General features: G+C 37.8%; 1 protein-coding gene across 18 annotated transcripts in view; it reads right to left on the minus strand.

Annotated features, from left to right (window-relative positions):
• The window catches only part of APAF1 (apoptotic peptidase activating factor 1), a 113,263-nt gene that overhangs the window by 65,520 nt on the left and 23,854 nt on the right, over window positions 1-23,889 (minus strand). For 16 of the 18 annotated variants that reach the window (XM_032645636.1, XM_032645632.1, XM_032645629.1 and 13 more), the window contains exons 5-15: window positions 19,540-19,723; window positions 17,248-17,360; window positions 17,025-17,156; window positions 15,034-15,272; window positions 14,113-14,280; window positions 12,731-12,862; window positions 8,894-9,007; window positions 8,262-8,446; window positions 4,112-4,238; window positions 2,712-2,837; window positions 647-778 (exon numbers count right to left, since the gene is read on the minus strand). In XM_032645636.1, coding sequence (XP_032501527.1) covers window positions 647-778; window positions 2,712-2,837; window positions 4,112-4,238; window positions 8,262-8,446; window positions 8,894-9,007; window positions 12,731-12,862; window positions 14,113-14,280; window positions 15,034-15,272; window positions 17,025-17,156; window positions 17,248-17,360; window positions 19,540-19,723 — 1,652 coding nt within the window. Of the gene's footprint in view, window positions 1-646; window positions 779-2,711; window positions 2,838-4,111; window positions 4,239-8,261; window positions 8,447-8,893; window positions 9,008-12,730; window positions 12,863-14,098; window positions 14,281-15,033; window positions 15,273-17,024; window positions 17,157-17,247; window positions 17,361-19,539; window positions 19,724-23,889 lie in introns of those variants that run through there. The other 2 variants (XM_032645640.1, XM_032645643.1) reach the window with 2 other exon arrangements.

A 23,889-nucleotide genomic window follows, 5' to 3' on the forward strand; every position in this document is an offset into this window, starting at 1 on the left:
TCTTTTCCTATCAGTACATTTTTTCCCTCCTCTTTCTGATAACAGACCCTCTCTTTCGAATCTTGAATCAAGCCCCAGTCATAATTCAAGTGGAGCTGACCACACCTATTCGTCCCATTTCTACATGGCTAAAACCTGTGACCCCTGGCCAATTGAAGGATTCCATCCTACGGACCGCTAGGGTTATTCCGAAATGCGCATGTAACCCAAACCATGTCAACTAGAGTTTTCTCTATGAGAAAACTATGGGACCTGGGAAAGAGTGAGTTTCCCTTCCTCTGTGATTATGAGCTGTAATATCCATGTAAGCCTGGAGCTAAGGGTAGCCAAATCTGCTGCACAGAAAGAGTAATGCCTGAATCAACAAAAAAGGGAAACAGAGTCTAGAGATGGAGGGCGGGGGTTAGAGCCTGAGAACGTATTTTAGGCATCTGGAATCAGCTATGCCTGAAGCCACACTCCTAGACTTTTCAGTTCCAAGAGCCAATAATATATTTGTTGTTGTTGTTGTTGCTTAAGCTAATATGAAAGTTTCTACCCCTGCAACCAAAAGATCCCTGATTAATACAATATATGGGGAAAAAAAAGGAGATGTTGTGGTGTATCTATCAAATTTATCTACATAATTCTCATTATCCACACTTACTTTGAGGAAGCAGTCATCTGAACCAGTGGCTAAGAGAAGGTGATTACTGTTGTTGGTGAAGTGGCAGCAATTGACTTGCTCTGAGTGCTCGTCATAGGTATGTACTAGTTCCCCAGACGTAGAATTCCAAATCTAGAGAGAACAGAGAAAATAAAATTTACAAGTACCCCTTAGTTTCAAAGAGAAAACAGAGAGGCAAAGCAAATGTGAGCTGCTTTGCAGATTTTCCCAGACATGATACTAATGAATACCTCCCCCTTCCCTAAATTATGTCAGCATTTTGCCAGAATGTTTTTTTTTTTAAATTACCTGCAAGTCTACCTGCAAGTAATGTAAAACATTACATTTTTCAATGGCAAGATTTCACATGTTCATATGATTTGACAGCAGGCAGAAAAGTGCTATAAAAGGGATGGAATAATGGACTTCAGATCAGAAAAATTAATCAGAGCCAATCTAAGACCGGGCTCTACCACTTATAAGTTGTGTATCCCTAGTCAAGTCCTTAATTTACCTGCATTTCAGTTCCCCCCTCTGTAAAATGGGGATACTTGTACCCATCTTACACAATGCATGGTGTCAAATGACAAAGAATTTGATAAGTGTTCTGCTGACTTCAAGGTACTAATAAATAAGTAAAGGCAAATGGCTCAGTGAAAAAAAATAAAGGCTTTAGATTCTGAGGGAAACCTAGCTTTCAACCCTGGTGCCATCAGGCATTAGTTAATATGAGCCTGGGCAAATGACTTCATCTCTGAACCTGTTTCCTCATCTCTAAAATGGTATCAACACTTACTTTGCAATTGTAGTGAGAAATTGATAATGTAATATAAAAAAGTGTGTAGTATAAAGCCTCATGCAGTGTTCTCAGTAAAAAGTAATCATTTTCCTAGTTACTATGTAAGTAGTCTGTTTCATCAAACAAACACAAGAAATAAATTACCTAATGAATTTTCACTGGGCTTTTGTACTTTTAGACATACTAATGTCCCTCCCATAGCATTTTCTTTTATCTTATCAAAGCACTCTCCAGAGATCCAAAGAGTTTATTTTATTTTAAAGTTCTGTAATAAGTATTTCTGCCTCTTGCTTTAAATTTCTTACAAATAGAAACTTGAGCCACATAGCTCTAACTCTGGAACACCACAGAATGGCCAGCTCCAAGTCTGACTCAGAATAGAGGTTATAGAGTGAATTAACTGGTTGGTTGTAAAGCCACGCAGAGAGTCCAATCTATCAAGATTTTTCCAAAGTCTCAATTTAGTCTGGACACTCCGGGGTCCTCTTCAAGTAGATGCAAACTCCACAAAAACTCTCAAGCCAACTTTCTTGCTCCCAGGTCCACTAAGGTCCACCCCACCTAAACAGATTCAGCATTCCACACCCCTTTTGAAAAAAGCCCAAAATGAGGTCTCCCCTCCATTTATCAAATAAAATATTCCCCTAGACTTCACTTTCTCTTAAATTCCATAAATATACTCTGGCTAAAAGCCAAATTTAGGGACAAGAAACAAAAAAAAGAATAATTAACAAAGATAAAAATTACCCTGTGAGTTTTCTCTTCTCTGTTTACTTTGTAGACTAGTAACCTGATGGTTAGTATGTTTATTCATCTAGTTTTGCATTGAATGTAAGCCAGCTCATAAAGGTAAAAAAAAATCTGGGTTGCATTTCACAAATTATATATTTTACAACAGGAATCGATCTCAGACAATAATTTTGTGCAGCAACACTTCTGACCACAGTACACTTAGAGATTTCAACTGATATTTAACCCACAGACCTGTCAATAAGTGTCAGGCAAATTCATTAATCTGAAATTGTGTTTCCCAGCTGCTAAATATCAGCTGTGTTTCCTAGGCTAATCAACCTAGGCATTTTTGCTTGTGCTTAAATATAAAAAGTTTTAGACAGAATTAATTTACAATGGATAAAACTGGTTTGCCTCAAGTTAGTAGATCAATAGGCAAGAGTCCTTTAACTCTACTTACTCTAGTCCCTCTATTACAGAAAAAGAAAATAAATTCTGTGGTGATTACAACTCAAGAGGAAAATATTTCCCTACCTTCACTTTTTTATCCACTGAGCAGGTTGCTATAAATCTGTCATCTGCAGAGAATGCACAGCAAAGCACTTCATCCTCATGAGCCTTGATTTCTAGAAGTTTCTCTCCTGTTTCAGCTTTGAAAACCTATATAAGCAAAAATAAAATCTTTTTACTATACCTATTTAACCATGGGCCATCATTCAATAAAAATATTTCTTTAAAAGATCTTTATCACTGTTATTTTGCAACAGAAATGAACCTTGGCAATATCACTGCAAAAATGAGAATTTCTGTCAGAATTCGTATGCCTTAACATAAAAAGAAAATCATCCTGCCCCCCCACAAAAAAAAAAGAAAAAAGGAACTTCCTTGGTGGTCCAGTGGTTAAGACTCCGCGCTCCCACTGCAGGGGGCCCGGGATCAATCCCTGGTCAGAGAAGTAAGATCCCGCCTGCCGCATAGTGCAGCAATCAATCAATAGAGCTGACAGTAGCTTCAGTTCTTGAGAACAGTTTGGCAAATTCTTAACAATCAGTAGAAAACACTTCATTCAATATGCTTTCTGTGCTCACAAGCCAAAATTAATAAAAGTAGTAATAAAGTACACATATAGAAATAAGGCTTACAATCATAATCTTGCAATCTTAAATTTAAATGTTTTAACTAGTTTTTGTTTCCTTCAAAATCAAAAGGTTGAGTACCAATTTAAAGAAAAGCACTCATTCATGTTTTCTGAAAACAAATGAGAAATTAAAATTCCTTCAAACGCCTAAGGAAATAATCTAGTCCAATTCCTATTTACAGTCAGAAATCTATGCCCGAGCCTATGATAAAATAGGTATTTTACACAGTCACTGTTTTGTTTTTGTTTTTGTTTTTTTGCGGTACGCGGGCCTCTCACTGTTGTGGCCTCTCCCATTGCGGAACAACAAGGTCTGGACGCACAGGCTCAGCGGCCATGGCTCACGGGCACAGCTGCTCCGCGGCATGTGGGATCTTCCCGGACCGGGGCACGAACCCGTGTCCCCTGCATCGGCAGAAGGAATCTCAACCACTGCGCCACCAGGGAAGCCCCACAGTCACTGTGTTTTAATCAGAGTCCTGTTCACTGTGCTATGAAGTCCTTATGTCTTTTAACAGTTATCATTTCCTCATTACCCTTAGCTGTCACATGGATGACAAGAACTGACTGCTAGGGTAAAAGGCACTTCTATGTCACTTGGCAAGTTTAGAATTATGAAAATACACCGCCATATCTTTTAAATCTATAGAGAAAGCGTTCATAAAATGTTCAAGAGATCTGAACATTTCTCTATTCCTAATGTGCAATTTCCTTGAATTTTAGAATTTAAATATATTCTAATATGCACAGTATTAGGTGCATGACTCTTTGAATTTTTCTCAAGAGATAGGTTTACCTGCAAGTTTTTATCAGCTCCACAAGAAGCTATTCTTTGGCCATCCTCAGAAAAGCAAGCATGGTACACAGCATCTGTATGGGGGCGGACGACCAAGCGGGAGAGATTCTTGATGTTTTCTTTGTTTCTAAATATACGGGAAAAAATGAACAGAAATCCAATAAACAGGAGTAAAAGTAATTATTTTCTTTCAGTAATAAACTGTCTGTTAACATAGTTATGTTCCAAAAAACACAAAACTCTTAAAATTAAATTACCAATATGTAAATGACAGCACACATCACCTGAGGAAAAAAAGCATAATATAACAAGAGCAGCATTTTAAGATAAATGCTACGCTATATCAAGCAACCTGTCATGTACTACAAATATCACTGAGTTGGAAGAAATCTAGTTAATCAAATACATGTCAGTTTTTATTTTCCTCTAATACATTAATAACAACATGTGCAGAGAAAACATTATAAGAGGATAACCTCAAAAAAATCTCCATCTTTTTCAAAAGGAAAGAGCTATAGCAAAATGAAGCTCATTTTCTAACTAAAGTATGACACTACACCCACCATTATGATGTGCACTTTAAAACCATTCTTCTCTAACTACAATTATTCAGATATAGAGAAAAAAAGTAATGTCATTTTCTTTGTATCTTAATCTACTAAATACTAAGTATTGCACTAGTAAAGATATTATTTCACAAAGGCAAAAGGGTAAAGGAATGTGATGTATACTTAAAATGGGGAAAGTATTAGAACAGTGTCAGAATTCCACATACATACACCCCAGTCACTGTGAGTAAATATGTTAAGTGGTATCATGCTTATCTTAAGAGGAAAAGGTTAGGCGTCAGATAAACCTAAAGGGCAACCCTGCTTCTACTACTTATTAGGTGTGTAAACTTATGCAAATTACTTAACCTAGTAAGTTTCCTTTTCCTCATATGTAAAATGTGAGCAATGATACCTGCTCTGAACAGGTATCACACACAAAACAGACCAAATGAAAAAAGGGAACACAAAGGTAGATCAGACTTAAACCTTGCCTAGAAAGTATTAAACTTCACTAGAATTGATAAAACGAACAACTATAAAAACTAGAGTGATGAGAATCTGGAGGATAAACAGGTAAGCTACTGGCAAAGTTTAGAGAATCAGATTAAGAAAATACGTCCCCCGATCTGTCTACTCAATTCCTCAAAGCTCGGAAAGTGACCTGTCACAATGATGGGCATGTGGCCAAAAAGTATTAGATAAATAACAAACGAATGCATGAATGATTTCTTTAAAAGATGAAACTCAAATTACGTTTATACCAACCTAAACTTTCTACAGAAGAAAAAAAAAGCTTTCTAGTACTGAAAAATAAAGCATTCTTTGAATATGACCTGGTCAAACCCAGTTAAAAAGATACAGCTATTAATGACTAACCATCCTATGAGAGAACATCACAGGTTGAAATGCAGTTGATGAAGCGGAAAAAAAAAAAAAACAGCAAGAAAAAGTAAAAATAACAAACTCAACGTTCAAAAGAGAACAAGAACTAAACCAATGCCCATCTGATTATCAGACCAAGTATCACAATTCTATTTTAGTCACTAACTAAAACATGAATTCAGTCGATCTTCTACAAATTTCTCTTGAATATCAACTACATGGACCAGGCAAAATGCTAAATGCTATTTATCCTTATCTTTTTTTAAAATAAATTTATTTATTTTTTATCTATTTTTATTTTATTTTTGGCTGCATTGGGTCTTCGCTGCTGCATGCGGGCTTTCTCTAGTTGTGGCGAGCAGGGGCTACTCTTCGTTGTGGTGTGCAGGCTTCTCATCGCGGTGGCTTCTCTTGTTGTGGCGCACAGGCTCTAGATGCACGGGCTTCAGTAGTTGTGGCACGCGGGTTTCAGCAGTTGTGGCTCACGGACTCTAGAGCACAGGCTCAGTGCTGTGGCGCACAGGCTTAGTCGTTCCGCAGCATGTGGGATCTTCCCAGACCAGGGCTAGAACCCGTGTCCCCTGCATTGGCAGGCAGATCCTTAACCACTGCACCAAGGAAGCCCTATCCTTTTCTTTTTTAATCTTTTTTTTTTTTTTTTGGCCACACCACATGGCTTGCAGGATCTTAGTTCCCCAAACAGGAATAGAACCCAGGCCCTCAGCAGTGAAAGCACAGAATCCTAACCACTGGACCACCAGGGAATTCCCTAAATGCTATTTATTCTTAAAAACAACAACTAACATTCATTGAGCACTTTCTATGATCTAGGTACTGTTCTAAGCAACCTATGTAGGTGTGTATGTTTGTGTATACACACACACTCATTTAATCCTCACAACAATGCTATGAATAGTACCACTAGGCAAGATAAGTTGAGTAACTTTCTCCTGATGATACACAACTAAAAAATAGCAGAGCTGGGATTCAAGCCCAAGCGGTCTAGAGCCAGAGTCTGTTATTTTAACCTCCAGACGTTCTATACTACAGAATGGATAGAAATTATGGAAAAAAACAAGTAAACAGAAAACCACCATAAAATGACACAATGCTATGATATTGAGTAAACAAGTATTCTAGAATACAGACAGATCTCAATTAATTAGGTGGCTGCTTCCAGGGAGAGTGAAACCTCTTCCCAAAAAAATGTTAAAGAATGGTGAACTCTGGGAAGTGAGAAGGTAGGGGAACATGAAGAGTCTCTGACTTTTCATTTTACATACCTCTAACACTGATTTAAAAAAAAAAAATCAGGAACATGGATTGCTTTAAAACAAAAATAAAATCAATGAAAAATTAAAATTTAATTTTTTGAGGAATTCCCTGGTGGTCCAGTGTTTAGGACTTGGCACTTTCACTGCCGTGGGCCCGGGTTCAATGCTTGGTCAGGGAACTAAGATCCCACAGGTTGCACGGTGCGGCCAAAAAGTAAAATAAAATAAAATTTAAACTTTTTAAATTTAATTTTTAATTAAAAAAATTTTTTTAACTCTCTCCTTTACGGAACCTTACCAGAATCCCTCATCCATCCAAGCTAACTTACCCACTTCTCAGTTTTACCTCTATTTTATACATTACTTCTGTTGCATTTATCACATTATAATTATCTGTTTAAACTTCTTTCTTCACTAGTAGATTGTAAGCTCCTTGGGGAGAGCCTTAGCACCTAGTAACAGTGCTTTAGCACAGTAGAGAAACTCAAATATTTATTGAACTAAACTGAATTAGGGAAACCACCTATGGCAACCTGAATTATTTGGAAAGAAGGTCCAGGGCTATATAGATCACCGACGATATCAACCAGGAGGTCAATTTAGATATAAATTATACATGTGAAAAGACGACCATTCATACTTATTACCAAAAGGAGCATGAAAATAAAGCCAGACCCACAGTTTAAATCACATTCAGCAAGCCACATGAGTTCAGTCAAGTCTCAACCTCTCTGTGCCTCAATTTTCTCATTTGTAAAGTAGGGCAAATAATATTTACGTTATAAGGTTGTTTTGAAGATAAAATGAACAACGTATGTGAGCATACAGTATATAATAGGCATTAAAAAGATAGCAGTCTTACCCTTTCCTTTTACAAATTGATAAGATTAAGATAACACAACTGAATGGCCTCTTAGGAGCTAGAAGAATCAGGATTCAGTGGAAGTTTAATATGCGCTATATGCAAGGCAAAGTGCTCATCACTTTATATCCAATATCTGACTTAAATCTTCACAAAAACAGCACTTACCTCAAAGGATTGTTATCTCTATTTCACGTATGAGAAAGAAGAGTAACCTGTAACTTGTTCAAAATCACAAAACTCTTAGGTTTTAGAACTGAGTCTCAAACCTAGGTTTGTAGCTTCAAAAACAATGATCTTTGCTACTATACTGTATTACAATAAGTGAAGCATTTATATTAGTATTTAGGATGACTTGTCAAAAGTCATCTTATAGGCAAGCATCTATTTTTATGGACTCTGAAAATATGTATTTCTCCTATGGTTACTTCTCTAGAACTTTTCAATAAGTAAGAATGCTTATTAAAAGTTTAAGCCCTATCCAAAGTAGTTAAGTCTTCCTGGAGTGAACTTATTCACTACCTGAAAAATAATGACACAGTTAGTGCTGTTCCCTTTGGTTTCTCTCCTAACCTACTTACATCCATTCCACGTAAAGCATTCCGTTATCGACCTCCTGCTTGGCTTTCAGCTTAGCTTGCTGATAAACTTCTGAAGTTTCCAGTTCACAGAGGCCCAGTTGTACAATATTAGGAAATGGCTGTCGTCCAAGAAGATGTCCATTTAAAGATAAAAACTCCTGGAAATTCTCACAGACTGTACCATCCTATGAACAAAATGAAATCTCTTAGAAATGTAACCAGAGCCCAAATCTGACATTTTTTTGTTTCTGTGATTTTGTCACTTTAAAGGCTTAAATATTCTCTATACGAGCTAAAATTAAATAGCCAACCATTACGTAACAAATACATAGTGATCCTCTTCAGACTTTTAAACATAGGGTAAAAAAAAAAAAATCTCATTATCTAAGTGCTATCTTCTTAACACATTCCCTTATCCTAAAAAAAACACTGAACACTTTACTTCCCCAGCTTTCAAACCTCAATCCTATCCACAGCAGGAGAGGAAGCAAAATAATTAGAATAATCAAAGATTAAGTAAGGAAATTAGCGCTCTTCACCTCTGCTATTTTGTTCATCCCCACTATTAAACCTAGAATTAAATGTCAAAATGAGATGTCCTTTAAGGACTTATTTTTCATAATAATATATACCTTTTCATCCAACATATGCCTGTATTCCACAAATTCATGAATCAGATGAGCAGGGCCTACGAGCTCTGTTTTTGCTTTAATCCAATCCAGGGAAAACATTAAACCACACAGTTCCTTAAAAAAAAAAAAAAAGATCAGGAGCACTGTTAAAGAGATCAAAGAATTTTAAATCTACCATTATTATCCTAACACTAATGAGAGAAACTTAGCAGATGCCTAGAATTTAAGGACAAAAAGGAACATATCATTAATAGTTCCAAAGAAACAAAAAATGGACCTCACACCTTAATTCAAAATAAATTTCAGATGGATTTTTCAGACTTAAATATAAAATAGAAACTTCAAAAAATACTAGAAGAGGGCTGCCCTGTTGGCGCAATGGTTAAGAATCCACCTGCCAATGCAGGGGACACAGGTTCAAGCCCTGGTCCAGGAAGATCCCACATGCCACAGAACTAAGCCCATGCGCCACAACTACTGAGCCTGCGCTCTAGAGCCCGCGAGCCACAACTACTGAAGCCCACGTGCCTAGAGCCTGTGCTCCCAACAAGAGAAGCCACTGCAATGCGAAGCCCATGCACCACAACGAAGAGTAGCCCCCGTTCACCGCAACTAGAAAAAGCCCTCATACAGCAAGGAAGACCCAAAAAAAAGCAGCCAAAAATAAAATAAATAAATTTAATTTAAAAAAAATACTAGAAGATACAGATATCTACTATTTTTGTAACCCTGGGGTTAAGGAAATTTTTATAAACATGACCCCAAAGCAAAATACCAAAAAGAAAAATAGTGGTGCATTTAACTACATAAAAACTCAAATGTTCAATATAGTAAAAAACAATATAAATAACATTTAAGACAAAAAATAAACCAGGAAAAAAATTTATTTACAAATGTATGATAGATGAAGGTTTAATATTTTTATAAAAAATTTTAATAAAAGAGTAAGAAACAGATAAACACTCCAATAGAAAAACAGGCAAAGGCAATCAATGGATGAGAGCCAATTCACAAAATAAAAAGCACAAATAGCCAAAACTCTCACCAGTAATCAAAGAGAAACAACGAAGATTTACTATCTTTTAACATCAGATTTCTGAAGACTAAAAGGAATGATAAAAATGTTAGCTAGAATCAGAGGAAATGAACACCCTCATACACTGCTGGTAGTGATGTAAATCAGAGCACCCTTCTAGAGGACACTTTAGCAATCTGTATTAAAATTCGGACTGTACACATCATTGACCCAGAATTACACATATGTGCCCTAAAAAAATAAGTCAGACAAGTGTGCTTAAGCAATCTGACCATCCACCAACCAACTGACCAATCATAATGTACCTATACAATTAAATAGTATGCAGCTTTAAAAATTATGTCAATCTATTATATATAAACTGACATAGAAAGATAACCCTGAACTACAATTAAGTAGAAAAAACAAGATATAAGACTATATCTCTATCATGATCCCATTCTGGTTTTAAAGAACAGGTGTGTGTATCTGAGCAGCAAAATGATCTGGAAAACTACACATAAAAGCATTAGCGGGCTTCCCTGGTGGCGCAGTGGTTGAGAGTCCACCTGCCGATGCAGGGGACACGGGTTTGTGCCCTGGTCTGGGAAGATCCCACACGCCGCGGAGCAGCTGGGCCCGTGAGCCATGGCCGCTGAGCCTGCACGTCCAGAGCCTGTGCTCCACAACAGGAGAGGCCACAACAGTGAGAGGCCCACGTACCAAAAAAAAAAAAAAAAAGCATTAGCAATGGTCGTGATCTTCATTTTCTTCACTTAGTGTTTTCCTCAATTTTTCCAATGAAAGTAAACTATTATCTTTAAAAATCAGGAAAAAGAAGGTTAAAAAAAATGAAAGGAACTGAATCCTGTCACACTACCATACATATCAAAAGTTTTTAAAAGATGTATTGACCCAATAATTCCACTTCAAGAAATTTCCAAAGGAAATAATACGGGTGTGAAGACAAACAAGAATTTCATTACAGCATCATAAGAGTAAAAAAAAAAAAAAAAAATGAAAACCACCTAAGTGTTCAACAATTAAAGTTCAGCTAAGTAAATCAGAGCACAGATATTTATTGGAATACTGTCATTCCAATGTAGATTATTAAACGTAAACTGTATGTAACCAAGAGATTAAAGTACATAAGACTGAAAAATTATTCAAAGTATATATGGGTTTCTTTTAACATCTTTATTGGAGTATAACTGCTTTACAATGGTGTATTTCTGCTTTACAACAAAGTCAATCAGCTATACATATGCATATATCCCCATATCTCTTCCCATTTGCGTCTCTCTCCCTCCCACCCTCCCTATCCCACCCAAGTGGTCACAAAGCACAGAGCTGATTTCCCTGTGCTATGCGGCTGCTTCCCACTAGCTATCCATTTTGCATTTGGTAGTATATATATGTCCATGCCACTCTCTCACTTTGTCCCAGCTTACCCTTCCCCCTCCCCGTGTCCTCAAGTCCATTCTCTAGTAGGTCTGCATCTTTATTCCCATCTTGCCCCTAGGTTCTTCATGACCTTTTTTTTTTTTTCTTAGATTCCATATATATGTGTTAGTATACGGTATTTGTTTTTCTCTTTCTGACTTACTTCACTCTGTATGACAGACTCTAGGTCTGTCCACCTCACTAAAAATAACTCAATTTTGTTTCTTTTTATGGCTGAGTAATATTCCATTGTATATATGTGCCACATCTTCTTTATCCATTCATCTGTCAATGGACACTTAGGTTGCTTCCATGTCCTGGCTATTGTAAATAGAACTGCAATGAACATTGTGGTACATGACTCTTTTTGAATTATGGTTTTCTCAGGGTATATGCCCAGTAGTGGGATTGCTGGGTCGTATGGTAGTTCTATTTTTAGTTTTTTAAGGAACCTCCATACTGTTCTCCATAGTGGCTGTATCAATTTACATTCCCACCAGCAGTGCAAGAGGGGGCTCCCTTTTCTCAAAGTATATACGGTTTTCTAAAATGTTAACATTGTGAGTAGTTAATTGGTAGTCATAACTTCAAATACCTATGTGCTGATGATTCCCAAATTTTATCTTTAGTCCATAGTTTTCCCCAGAAATCCAGATTCATATATCCAACTATATGCTAAATATATCCAGTCAGATGTCTTAATGTGTACACCAGACTTAATATATTCCAAATGAGTTCCTAACCTTCCCTTCACTCCTGGTAAAATACTTGTTTGACCCACACCTATCCCAAACTCAGTTCATGGCAACTCCAATCTTTGAACTGCACAAGCTTGGAGTCATCTTTGACTCTTCTCTTTTTCTTACAACGTACATCAAATCCATCAGCAAATCATGATGACTCAATGCCAAATCATCACTTTCTTTCTCCTTGCACACTTTTTTCTTCTTCTGAGCACTTACTACCCCGGTAACATATGATAAGTTTATTTGTCCCGTGTCAATCTCCCCCCAGAATGTAAGCTCAATGAGAGCAGGGACTTTGTGCCTGTGGTATATCCTTCATAATGAAGAATACCACCAGTACACAACAGGCACTCCATAAATATTTGCTGAATGAATGAATATACTTTCCCACTCTCCATTTCCTCTCAGAACTTAAAAACAAATCCATATTGTCCACAAAGGATAGCTACTGGTATGAAGAGACTGAATTTTTAGGTGGTTCATTTACTGCAGTTACTAAGGTACCTGCAGGTAAAAACAGTTAACAAAATTACTTACACAGGTTATAACCCTATTTTTACTAATAAAATTCTAAACATAGGACAAAATAAAAGTGAGATAAAAGAAAATAGTTTTTTAAATGAGTAATCTTACTTTGTGCATTTTAGCACTAGCCATGTGATAGGCCAGAAAATTGTACCAATACATGCAGTCCTCCTGATCTGGTGAAAGACAATGTAGCCGGAAATGTCTCTGGAACTGAGCGATTAGTTTCTTGTGTAGATCCTGAAACCCAAATGAAACATTTCAGAGGACAGAAACAATTTCATAACCTAAGCATCACAGAAACTCCAGCTTCCAAAGCTATTTAAGAATGTACAGAGAATCTCCCCACAAGATACTTATTAACTACCAAAGAAAAAAACAGTAACTTTACAGTTGAGAAACTTTAACCAAGTAATCAATGTTAATATCACTGATTAGACGTGTCAACACCCTGATATGATGCACTGAGAAGGACACAACAGCACTTCTGTGGTGTTATTGCCAAAAATATATAACCTTACTCTAGTCAAGAGAAAACATCAGACAAACCCAAACTAAGAGGGGCTTCCCTGGTGGCGCAGTGATTGGGAGTCCGCCTGCTGATGCAGGGGACATGGGTTCGTGCCCCGGTCCGGGAAGATCCCACATGCCGTGGAGCAGCTGGGCCCGTGAGCCATGGCTGCTGAGCCTGCGCGTCCGGAGCCTGTGCTCCACAACGGGAGAGGCCACACAGTGAGAGGCCCGCGTACCGCAAAAAATAATAATAATAAAAAATAAAAGAATCTGCCTGACAATGCAGGGGACATGGGTTCAAGCCCTGGTCTGGGAAGGTCCCACATGCTGCAGAGCAACAAAGCCCATGCGCCACAACTACTGACCCTGAGCTCTAGAGCCCACGGGCCACAACTACTGAAACTCACGTGCCTAGAACCTGTGCTCCACCACAAGAGAAGCCACTGCAATGGGAAGCCCATGCACCACAACAAAGAGTAGCCCCCCTCTCCACAACTAGAGAAAGCCCCTGCGCAGCAAAGAAGACCCAAAACAGCCAAAAATAAATTAATTAATTAATTTAAAAAAAAAAAAAAACAAACTAAGGGACACTGTGCAAAATAACTAGTGAGTACTCTTCAAAAGTGATCATGAAAGAAAGAAAATCAAGGAATTTTCCTAGATTTGAGGAAACTAAGGAAACATGATGATATTATGCAATATAGAATACAGAATCGGATCTGAACCACAAAAAAGGACATTAGTGGGAAAGCTGGCAAAATTCAAATAAAGTCTGTGTATTAGTTAACAGTACTGTATCAATGTTAATTTTCTGGCTCTCGTAACTGTATTATAGTTATGTAAGATGTTAACATTGGGGGAAGCTAGATGAAAGTATATGCATAGAAACTGTATTATTTTGCAACTTTTCTATAAGTCTAAAATAATTTCAAAATTAAAAGTTAAAAAAAAAAAAGAACGTACAGAGATGCAAGTACCTGAAGCTGGCTGTGATTCTTCTGTGTAAGAAAATCTACTTGAAGATCATGTAAATAATAAAGAAATGATTTTCCATTTCGATCACAGAACAAGAGAGACTTATTAACAAACTCCTGCAGTATGTCTTCAACTTCTTCAGTTTCCATATCCCAGAGGATACACAACACCTAGGAATCATTTTAAACATTTAATGTGCCACCATATACAATGACCAGGATTGCACACAGGAGGTTAACAGACAAAAAATCATGTGTTAGGGCTTCCCTGGTGGCACAGTGGTTAAGAATCCGCCTGCCAATGCAGGGGACACAGGTTCGAGCCCTGGTCCGGGAAGATCCCACATGCCCCAGAGCAACTAAGCCCGTGCGCCACAACAACTGAGCCTGCGCTCTAGAGCCCACGAGCCACAACTACTGAGCCTGCGCACCTAGAGCCCGTGCTCCAAAACAAGAGAAGCCACCACAATGAGAAGCCCGCACACCACAACAAAGCGTAGCCCCCACTCACCGCAACTAGACAAAGCCCACGCAAAGCAACGAAGACCCAACACAGCCAAAAATAAACAAAACAAATAATTTTTTAATTGTATTAAAAACATCATGTATTAAAGCCCTGAATAATATCTCCATTTCATAAGAAGCTCAAATACTCATCAAGATAGAAAAGAAAAAGAGTTCTAAAGAAGTCATATGCTTCTCCAGGTTCACTAGAACCACTGAGAACTAGGTAACTCATCTGAGTTCAACACCAAAGCCCATGATGGAAACTAAGAACAGTGGGATTTCTACACCCTCCAGCCCACCACCCTCAGGTACACAGGTTTTATCCTCCCAGTATCCTCTGTAACAATATCCTCAGGACTAAACCAAAGGTTATATGCCACAATACCCAATGATAAAGATTGTTGGTCCTTCTATTACCTTCGTAGGCACCTTAATATCTTTCTGAAGGATGGAAAGATCTGTGTAATAATCTTTGATGTCTTCTCTGAGCATTTCAACACTTATAGACATGGCTTCATCCAAAGCCTCATAATCATAAGATGAAGATTTCCTTATCTTCTTAAATTGCTTATTCTGAAGTTGCCTGAGGTAGTACTCCCAGCGGTTGGGAAAATCTCGTAAAAGTGCACCAATTAAAGACACTACAAGAGGTGAACCTAAAAAATAAAAAAAGTCAGTGTTATTACGGTATCATTTCCAAATTACCACTAAGAATCAATTTATCCTCAAGAAAGAATTTCTGCCACATGCTATCCAAAGCTTTAAAATATTTATAACTCTTGGATTCACTTCAGGTACTTATTCTAAAGAAGCCATTAGAAATAAGAAATATTTCACTTAAGGATATTCATTACAGTATTTAAAATAGTGAAAAATCTTAAACAATAACAGGGAAATGACTGAATAAAGTATATCATAATATTATGCCACTGGTAAATTTTCAAAAGATATTTAATAACATGGGAAAATGCTCAAGATTTGCTATTAAAAAGGGTAAGATTGAAAATTATATATACCATTATAATCTCAGTATTTTTTTTCAAGGTTTTATATGTCCTGAAAGACTAGGAGAAATACTCTCATGATGCTAATAATTATCAGATTATGGATAATTTCTATTTTTTAAGTGTTTCAAAATGCACATGTATCACCTTCATAATGAATACAAATCAAGTATTTTTTCCTAAGGTTGAGATACTTTTTAAAAGTCAATTAACTCAAAAGCAAGTTTGATGGAAGAAGGAAAAACAAGAAACTATTTGCAAGCATTAACAATGATGGAAAAAATAATCTTAAGAGCTGATAGATTTGACTATATAAAATTTTAAATTTCTGTGTGTCAAAAAAATACTACAAATGAAATTAAAAGGCAGACACAACTAGAAGAAAAACAGTTGGAAAAAATATGACAAAAGGTTAATAGTTTCCATAGTTAGTGTCAAAAAATCAATGAAAAATACTTATATCACAAAAGTGAGTCAAGGATAATTTTTTTTTAATAAATTTATTTATTTATTTTTGGCTGCACTGGGTCTTCATTGCTGCACACAGGCTTTTCTCTAGTTGCTTCGAGCAGGGGCTACTCTTCGTTTGGTGCACAGGCTTCTCATTGCGGTGGCTTCTCTTGCTGTGGAGCACAGGCTCTAGGGGCACGGGCTTCAATAGTCGTGGCATACGGGCTCAGTAATTGTGGCTCGCAGGCTATACAGCCCAGGCTCAGTAGTTGTGGCACACGGGCTTAGTTGCTCCACAGCATGTGGAACCTTCCCACACCAGGGTTCGAACCCGTGTTCCCTGCATTGGCAGGTAGATTCTTAACTACTGCGCCACCAGGGAAGTCCAGGATAATTTCTTAAAATGCAATATTCAATAAAAAAGTTTAACTTCACTATTTAAAAATGCAAATTAAGAAGACAGCACCAGTTTTTACTTATCAAATTAGAACATTATTTTTATAAAATCCCAACCAGGGAATTCCCTGGCAGTCCCTGGCAGTGGTTAGGACTCCATGCTTTCATTGTGGTGGCCCAAATTCAATCCCTGGTCAGGAAACTAAGATCCCAAAAGCCACACAGCACAGCCAAAAAATAAAAAATAAAATCCCAACCAAAAAAATTTTAAACTGTGACTCTCACTACATTTTTTATTCTTTGACAACAGAGGTCATGTCTTCATCTTACCCCTTTCATAACATATTGTGGGTGTTTGTTAAATATTATTTTAACTAAAGAATGAATACCAAAATATCACTATCCATGTAGGGTATCAGAGAAGAACCTAAAATACTAAATATTCTAGTAAAGTTTTTGGATGTTCATGTGTTAAATTGTTATGTTCATTAGCTTAACTTACAAAAGGGTAAATTAATATCTCTATAACCCCCTCATACACAAAATAAATAACTATACCTTTACATTCTTTTATAATACTGTGAGCTTGTTCTGGCAAATCTGCTTTCTTCATATTAACAAAAAGGGATAAAATTTCAAGTCCTTTTTCTTTTTCTAAACCACTCTCCACAGGGACTACATATTTAGGACCTGTGAAATCACAAGACATAGTAAGCAATTTGGTATGCCACATATTTAAATGTAACTGAATTATTATAAAAAGCAAATTAATAATCCTTACCCATTACTGAATCTGTAACACTCTTGTCTCTGGTTGTAAGAAGAATCTGACACTGATTGTCAAAAGCTTTTAACACCCAAGGATCCCAAACATCATCCAAAATCAACAGAGACCTTAATAAGAAAAAACTGTATTGAGTCACTAATGACATTTATTTTAAACTTCCTTTAAAAAAAAAAAGAGAATGCCACCAGTGTTTTCTCAAAATTTACAAAATTAAAAAAAAAATAGATGTCTATTTCATGGTTCTTTCTCTTTTCTTTGGTATCCCTTTCACAATACACCAATAAGGAAAAGAAAATTAGAGACTTTCCCTTCCTTCCACCCCAAATTACTGCATATTAAAGTTAAAGGACTTATAAAAAGAGAACTGTGTATACTTTATTATAAGTATTAGAAATAAGCCTCCTAGTGCCTAAAAAGAACTATCCAAGTAATGAAATTTTTCCAATTCAGTCTTTAAGTACCCAAACCAAGCAAGAACTGGGCTTAGGTTAGCATTAGAAAGGATCACAGAACAATGACAATATTTGACCATTTTACCTACAAAACTAGCAATTTCATATGTCCCAACCTAATCGAATGCACCAGCAAATAATATTACTTTTCACTTGGTACACTAGTGGGCTTTTTTTCCATCCAAGAAATCAATTTGTTTACGCATAATGACAAAGAATCTGTGTGCTAATTCTTAATCAGTCCCTCCAAAAAACTTTTTCAAACTCATCAGAACAAATGGAGAAAATAATACAACTAAAACCTGACAGCGTAATTATACACTAGCGTTATTATCTGAATGGCACACTACTTCTGTACACTACAAAAAAAGACTCTAGGAATATACACAGGCTGGAAAATTACAAAAACATAAACCAAAATGATGCTGAGAGAGAAACAAAATGACTTTATATGCCATGATCTGATACATCTGAGAGTGGTTACAATATTTTCCTAAACAGGAATCATTTTTATTTTTGCAAAGGAAGTAGAACTAAGGAGAAGTTACTGATCAAGAAAAGAGGAAGTGGTTAGTGGTCTCAATCCCATTTCTCCAGGAAAATGGATACTAGTGACTATCAAGGGGAGGGGGAGATAACAGAGGAATCTGGAAGAGAAAGAAGCCAGAGAGAAGGGAGCTTGCCCTCCGTAATGAGTGTCCATCGTAATCACTAGGAGGCTTTTTCCCAAAATTATTCCTCTCACCCAATATTCTGATATGAATCCCCTTACCAATTTGGGGAAGCACTACCATATGCAGCCACTACTACACATGAAAGTATACAGCATCATCAGGTGCATGGGGGCAATAAAAAAAAATTCAGAGCCATTACCTAATTCTCACCCAATTTACTGTTATACTCACAAGGAATGCTTTATTAATCTTTGTACTCGTAGCACTTGACCCAGAACCTGGCACGACACTCAATGTTTGTTAAATGAACAAATAAAATAGCTGCTAGGGGCTTCCCTGGTGGCGCTGTGGTGGAGAGTCCGCCTGCCGATGCAGGGGACACGGGTTCGTGCCCCGGTCCGGGAAGATCCCACATGCCGCGGAGCGGCTGGGCCTGTGAGCCATGGCCGCTGGGCCTGTACATCCGGAGCCTGTGCTCCGCAACGGGAGAGGCCACAACAGTGAGAGGCCCACGTACCACAAAAAAAAATAGCTGCTAGGTGGCAGAAATCAAATTGTTGACTAAATCCCTTAGCTCTTAACAAAGATAGCAACTAAGTTGCTGCCTCCCTTTGGCTAATGAAAACTGTGATATAGCTGAAAACAGTGCCTGGCACATAATTATAATGGCATTTATTTAATAAATTAATTATTGAAATAAACAAAACAAACTCTTAAAGTACTTGGAAGTAGAAGAGTTACATGTATACCCAAAAAGTAAGAGAACACAGCAGAAGGGTCCCTTTAAATAAATAATCCTTCCTGACTCAGTCTTTTACAAGTTGCCTGCATTTATTCTGTCTCTTGTTCTGTGTTAATCTATTAGAGATAATGTATTCAAGGTAAAAAGTCTGCATCTTTTAACAAAGACCATTCACCAACTCACCTACTTAAATATTTCTTGAGAGCCTACAATGGCACACAAGAGAGAATTGGCAGGTACGATGCAAAGGTCAGTGGCAGACACTTTTTTTTAATACAAGAGAGAGGAAGAGCAGGAAAGCAATGGTTCTTTCTTAGACCCTCTACCCAACAGCAAGAAAAGGCTATGATGTTCTCAAGATGTCAGGAGTTAAGTCTCACTGGGACTTCATACACCAAATAAGTATAACCATCTGTACCTCGGATGTTTGCGCAGCATCAGAATGCGGAGACGGTCTTTAGCCTCTTCAATGTTAAGTGGAAGCCTCTGGGAGAAATTCTCATCCTGATCCAACCGTGTGCAAAGATTCTGCAGTTTCATCAGAAGCCCAGATTTGTCTTGTTTCCCAACTGAAACCCAATGCACACCCCCTGGGAAAAAAGCTGGTGAGGAAAAGAATAATAAATTTAAGCCCTTTGAACAGCTGCCCTCCTTTGAAAGAGGAGGAAAGATTTGTTCCAATCTTCAATCTCATCACATCTTCAAACTTCTCTTGATTCAGAGTATATATGTTGCTTGTAGGGTTATTATTGAGCTTTATAGCCCAAATCTAAGAAAAGTTGCAGATGTGAAGAAACTGAAGTATGGAGTTAATCTGCTGCTTATCAGTAAAATCTTACCAAACAAAATTTCACAATCTTTATCTTATGTCATCAATGATCACTGTACAACAGTTTCTCAACGTAAGCACTCTGCACATTTGGGGCCAGATAATTCTTTGTTGTGAGGGACTGTCCTGTGCATTATAGGATATTTAACAGCCTCCCTGGCCTCTATCCACTAGATGCTAGTAGCATTTTCCCTCCCCAGTTACAACAACCACAAATGTCTGTAAACTCTGTCACATGTCCCCTGAGGGGCTAAATCACCTCTGAGAACCACTCATGTCCAGGAACACATAAGTCACTCATTATGGTTCCCATACACTGACTTAAAAGTAAGAAGTTAGGTTCAAGTCTGGCTCTACTGCTTACTAGCTCTTATATCTTTAGCAAATAACCTGTCTCATTTATTATACCAGAATAAGACTGCTTACCCCCACCTATTTCAGAGTTACTGTGAGAAATTAATAATATAAAACATGTGGTTTTGCTATGCTAAATGTAAAGGGTCATAACAGACAGGATTATTAGTGATATGGATCTGAGAGCACCTTACAAATATTAAGCTTTGAACTAGTAAGCATTATGTAACAACAGACATTATTATTACTGTTACTGTCAACTTTCATCATCATTTTTGTTAATCAAGCCACAGCATATAGCATATCTTAAAATACATATTTTTACATACATATTATCGGAACCAAAAATCTTAAGCTTTCATAGACTATACGTAATCAGCTCTATATAGATATAAAAAAAGTAAGAGGGGTCCCTATGTATAAAATATGGGGAGGGACTTCCCTGGTGGTGCAGTGGTCAAGAATCCACCTGCCAATGTAGGGGACAGGGGTTCGAGCCCTGGTCCAGGAAGATCCCATATGCCACAGAGCAACTAAGCCCATGCACCACAACTACTGAGCCTGCACGCCACAACTACTGAAGTCCGTGTGCCACAACTACTGAAGCCCACGCACCTAGAGCCCATGCTCTGCAACAAGAGAAGCCACTGCAACAAAAAGCCTGCGCACCCCAATGAAGAGTAGCCCCCGCTTGCCACAACCAAAGAGCCTGCGCGCAGCAACGAAGACCCAATGCAGCCAAAAAAATTAAGGAATAAAAATTTAAAAATAAATAAAATATGGGGAACAGCAGCATTAGATCAGACCAGTGGCATTAACCATAAAGATTTATATTATATGATCATAAATGTATAAGAAAAAGCAAAAAATAGATACAAAGATAAATGAGTTTTATTACACCAAAGGGCAACTTATTTACTGACATTCACAAATAATTAAGTACAAAAAGAAATCACTATTTTAAAAATGTAATCATCTAAAAGAAATATTTGTATATATGCACAAAGATCTTTTTATGACAGACATTTATTGAACACTTTCCTAAGAGTTCTACATATTAATCTACATTTAATCCTCAGAGTAGACTATCAAGCAGATACCATTATCATCCCCATATTACAGATGAGGAAACTGAGGTCCAGAAAGGTTGAATCCCAGAGCTGGGATTCAAACATCCAGTGTCAATGCTCTACTTCTAAACTATTCTGCCTCCACAGGATATTCACCACAGCACTGTCTACAACAGGAAAAAACTGGAAATAACCTGCAATGTCCGTCTTAATCTCTTCTTCCACTGCAGGCTTCCAAAGCCTAAGGCAGGCTCAACTGAGGAAGAGGAGAACATTATATATAAGTGAAATTTAGCGTATTAAATAGAACTTGACTTTTTTTTTTCCTTTGGCCACACCATGCAGCTTGTGGTATCTTAGCTCCCCGACCAATGATCGAATTCGGGTCCACAGTAGTGAAAGCCCAAGTCTTAACCACTGGACCCCCAGGGAATTCCCAGGACCTGACGTTTTAATTAGTGAAATGACCTGGATACTCTGAACCTGTACAAGGCCAGGGAAAGAATCAGGCCCAGAGAAGAGTTCAGAACAGGCAACGAAGGAAAAGAGTAAAGTTGTTTTCTTTTTTTTTTTTTGCGGTACACGGGCCTCTCACTGTTGTGGCCTCTCCCGTTGCGAAGTACAGACTCCGGACGTGCAGGCTCAGCGGCCATGGCTCACGGGCCCAGCCGCTCCGCGGCATGTGGGATCTTCCCGGACCGGGGCACGAACCCATGTCCCCTACATCGGCAGGCGGACTCTCAACCACTGCGCCACCAAGGAAGCCCTAAAGTTGTTTTCTGATTACACCCTACAAACCCCAATGCAATGGTTACACATCCACTAAATGAACCTAGTAAAATTGCCAAGGTTTATGATCATGAATTTAAATTGGAACTCAACTGGGTGATTTCTTCAGCAAGGAGAAAGGAAGTAATGTCTGGATGAAGCAATGGGGATCAAGAAGAATACCTATTCCATCTCCTAGCAATAGAGAAGGAATCACCTTTCACCCAAGATAAGGAGAGACCTAAAGAGTGAAGAATATACGCTGAGGAGCAATTAAATAATGGGCAATAAAAATCTAGGCCCAAACCTAAGAGGGGGCTGATGGGATAAACAGTGAGGATATTAGGGAATTAAGGGATAAGCCCTGACAGGTCAGAAAACTGCAGTGAACTCAAAAAACAGAATAGATGGAGGTAGGCAAAGAGTGGTATAGAATGTTTAACATCAAGATTTCAAAACTGGTATTGTTTCTGGTAATGCCATGGGCCAGGATCCAGCCTGTGATCAGTGAGTTATATGGCTGAAGGGGAGTGAAGAAAATGGTCACTGCAGATAAAGAAGTCAAGAAACTGAGAGGCCAAGTTTTTGGATGACGCATCCACATAGATATCAAAATTACTAAGAGTGCCAACAGGGGAAGGCCTTAAATTTATAACTAAGAATTCCAATCATCAATGAATGAGAGGGCAATAACATAACAGGGAAAGATTAGAAAAATGAACCTCAAAGGACAAAGAATTTAGCTGGAGAAGGAAGTATTAATGGCCTGGACGAGGCAACAGAGAGCAAGGACAGCATCCACCCATTTCCTGGTGCTGAAATATGTGGAACAGAAAGGGAAAAAAGTTGCCACACCACTGAAGGAGGCTATGGAGAAGGTGGTATCCTCAAGGAACTGCCCAGTTTCACGTAAGGCAAGGAGGCAAATATTCTAAGAAGGGCTGATGATATAGAGGAGCTTCCTGATCACAGAGGAGTCTAGAAGGTATAGCAAAGGCTTGGGAATGAGGGGAGGGGACCTAGATCAGAATTTGGCAATGAACTGAGTAGTAACTACAAGAGAATCTAAAAGATAACAAATGACCAAGAACTTCCCTGTGGTCCAGTGGGTAAGACCCCGCGCTCCCAATGCAGAGGGCCTGGGTTCGATCCCTGGTTGGGGAACTAGAGCCCACATGCATGCCACAACTAAGAAGCCTGTGTGCCACAACAAAGACCCAGCACAGCCAAAATAAATAGATAAATATTATTTAAAAACACAAATGACCAGAAGAAATAGAACTCTACAGTAAGTGACGTAAGGCAAGGCTGTGAAGCATGGTTTGATTACCAGTGCCAATGTCTTAGAAGAAGGTAAACAACAAGTCCTACTCTATTCCTGAAAGCTTCCTGACATTCTCTAGGCTTGCTTCAGCTTGAGTCAACACTTATGAAACAGTAAATCCATGAGGCTTCACTTACTTTTACTATGTTACTTTTAGCTATGTTCTCTGTGTATACATGATTGTAAATGCACGGGAAAAAGTTTGGAAAAACTCACTCTAAACTGTTAACCATGACTACCACTGGTGACGAATTTAGGAGAAAGAACAGAAGGGCAAATGGAAAGAACTTTACTTCTTTTTAAATGAAGATACTACAACTGTTATGTTAAAAACACAGTTTTAAAATACCTGTTGCTCCTGAAGTGTTATTTTTTAATTTGCACTTTCTATTTAAGATTTTCTAAAATCATCCCAGGATTAAA

The sequence above is a fragment of the Phocoena sinus genome, chromosome 10 (assembly GCF_008692025.1).
Source record: "Phocoena sinus isolate mPhoSin1 chromosome 10, mPhoSin1.pri, whole genome shotgun sequence".
Lineage (NCBI taxonomy): Eukaryota > Metazoa > Chordata > Mammalia > Artiodactyla > Phocoenidae > Phocoena > Phocoena sinus.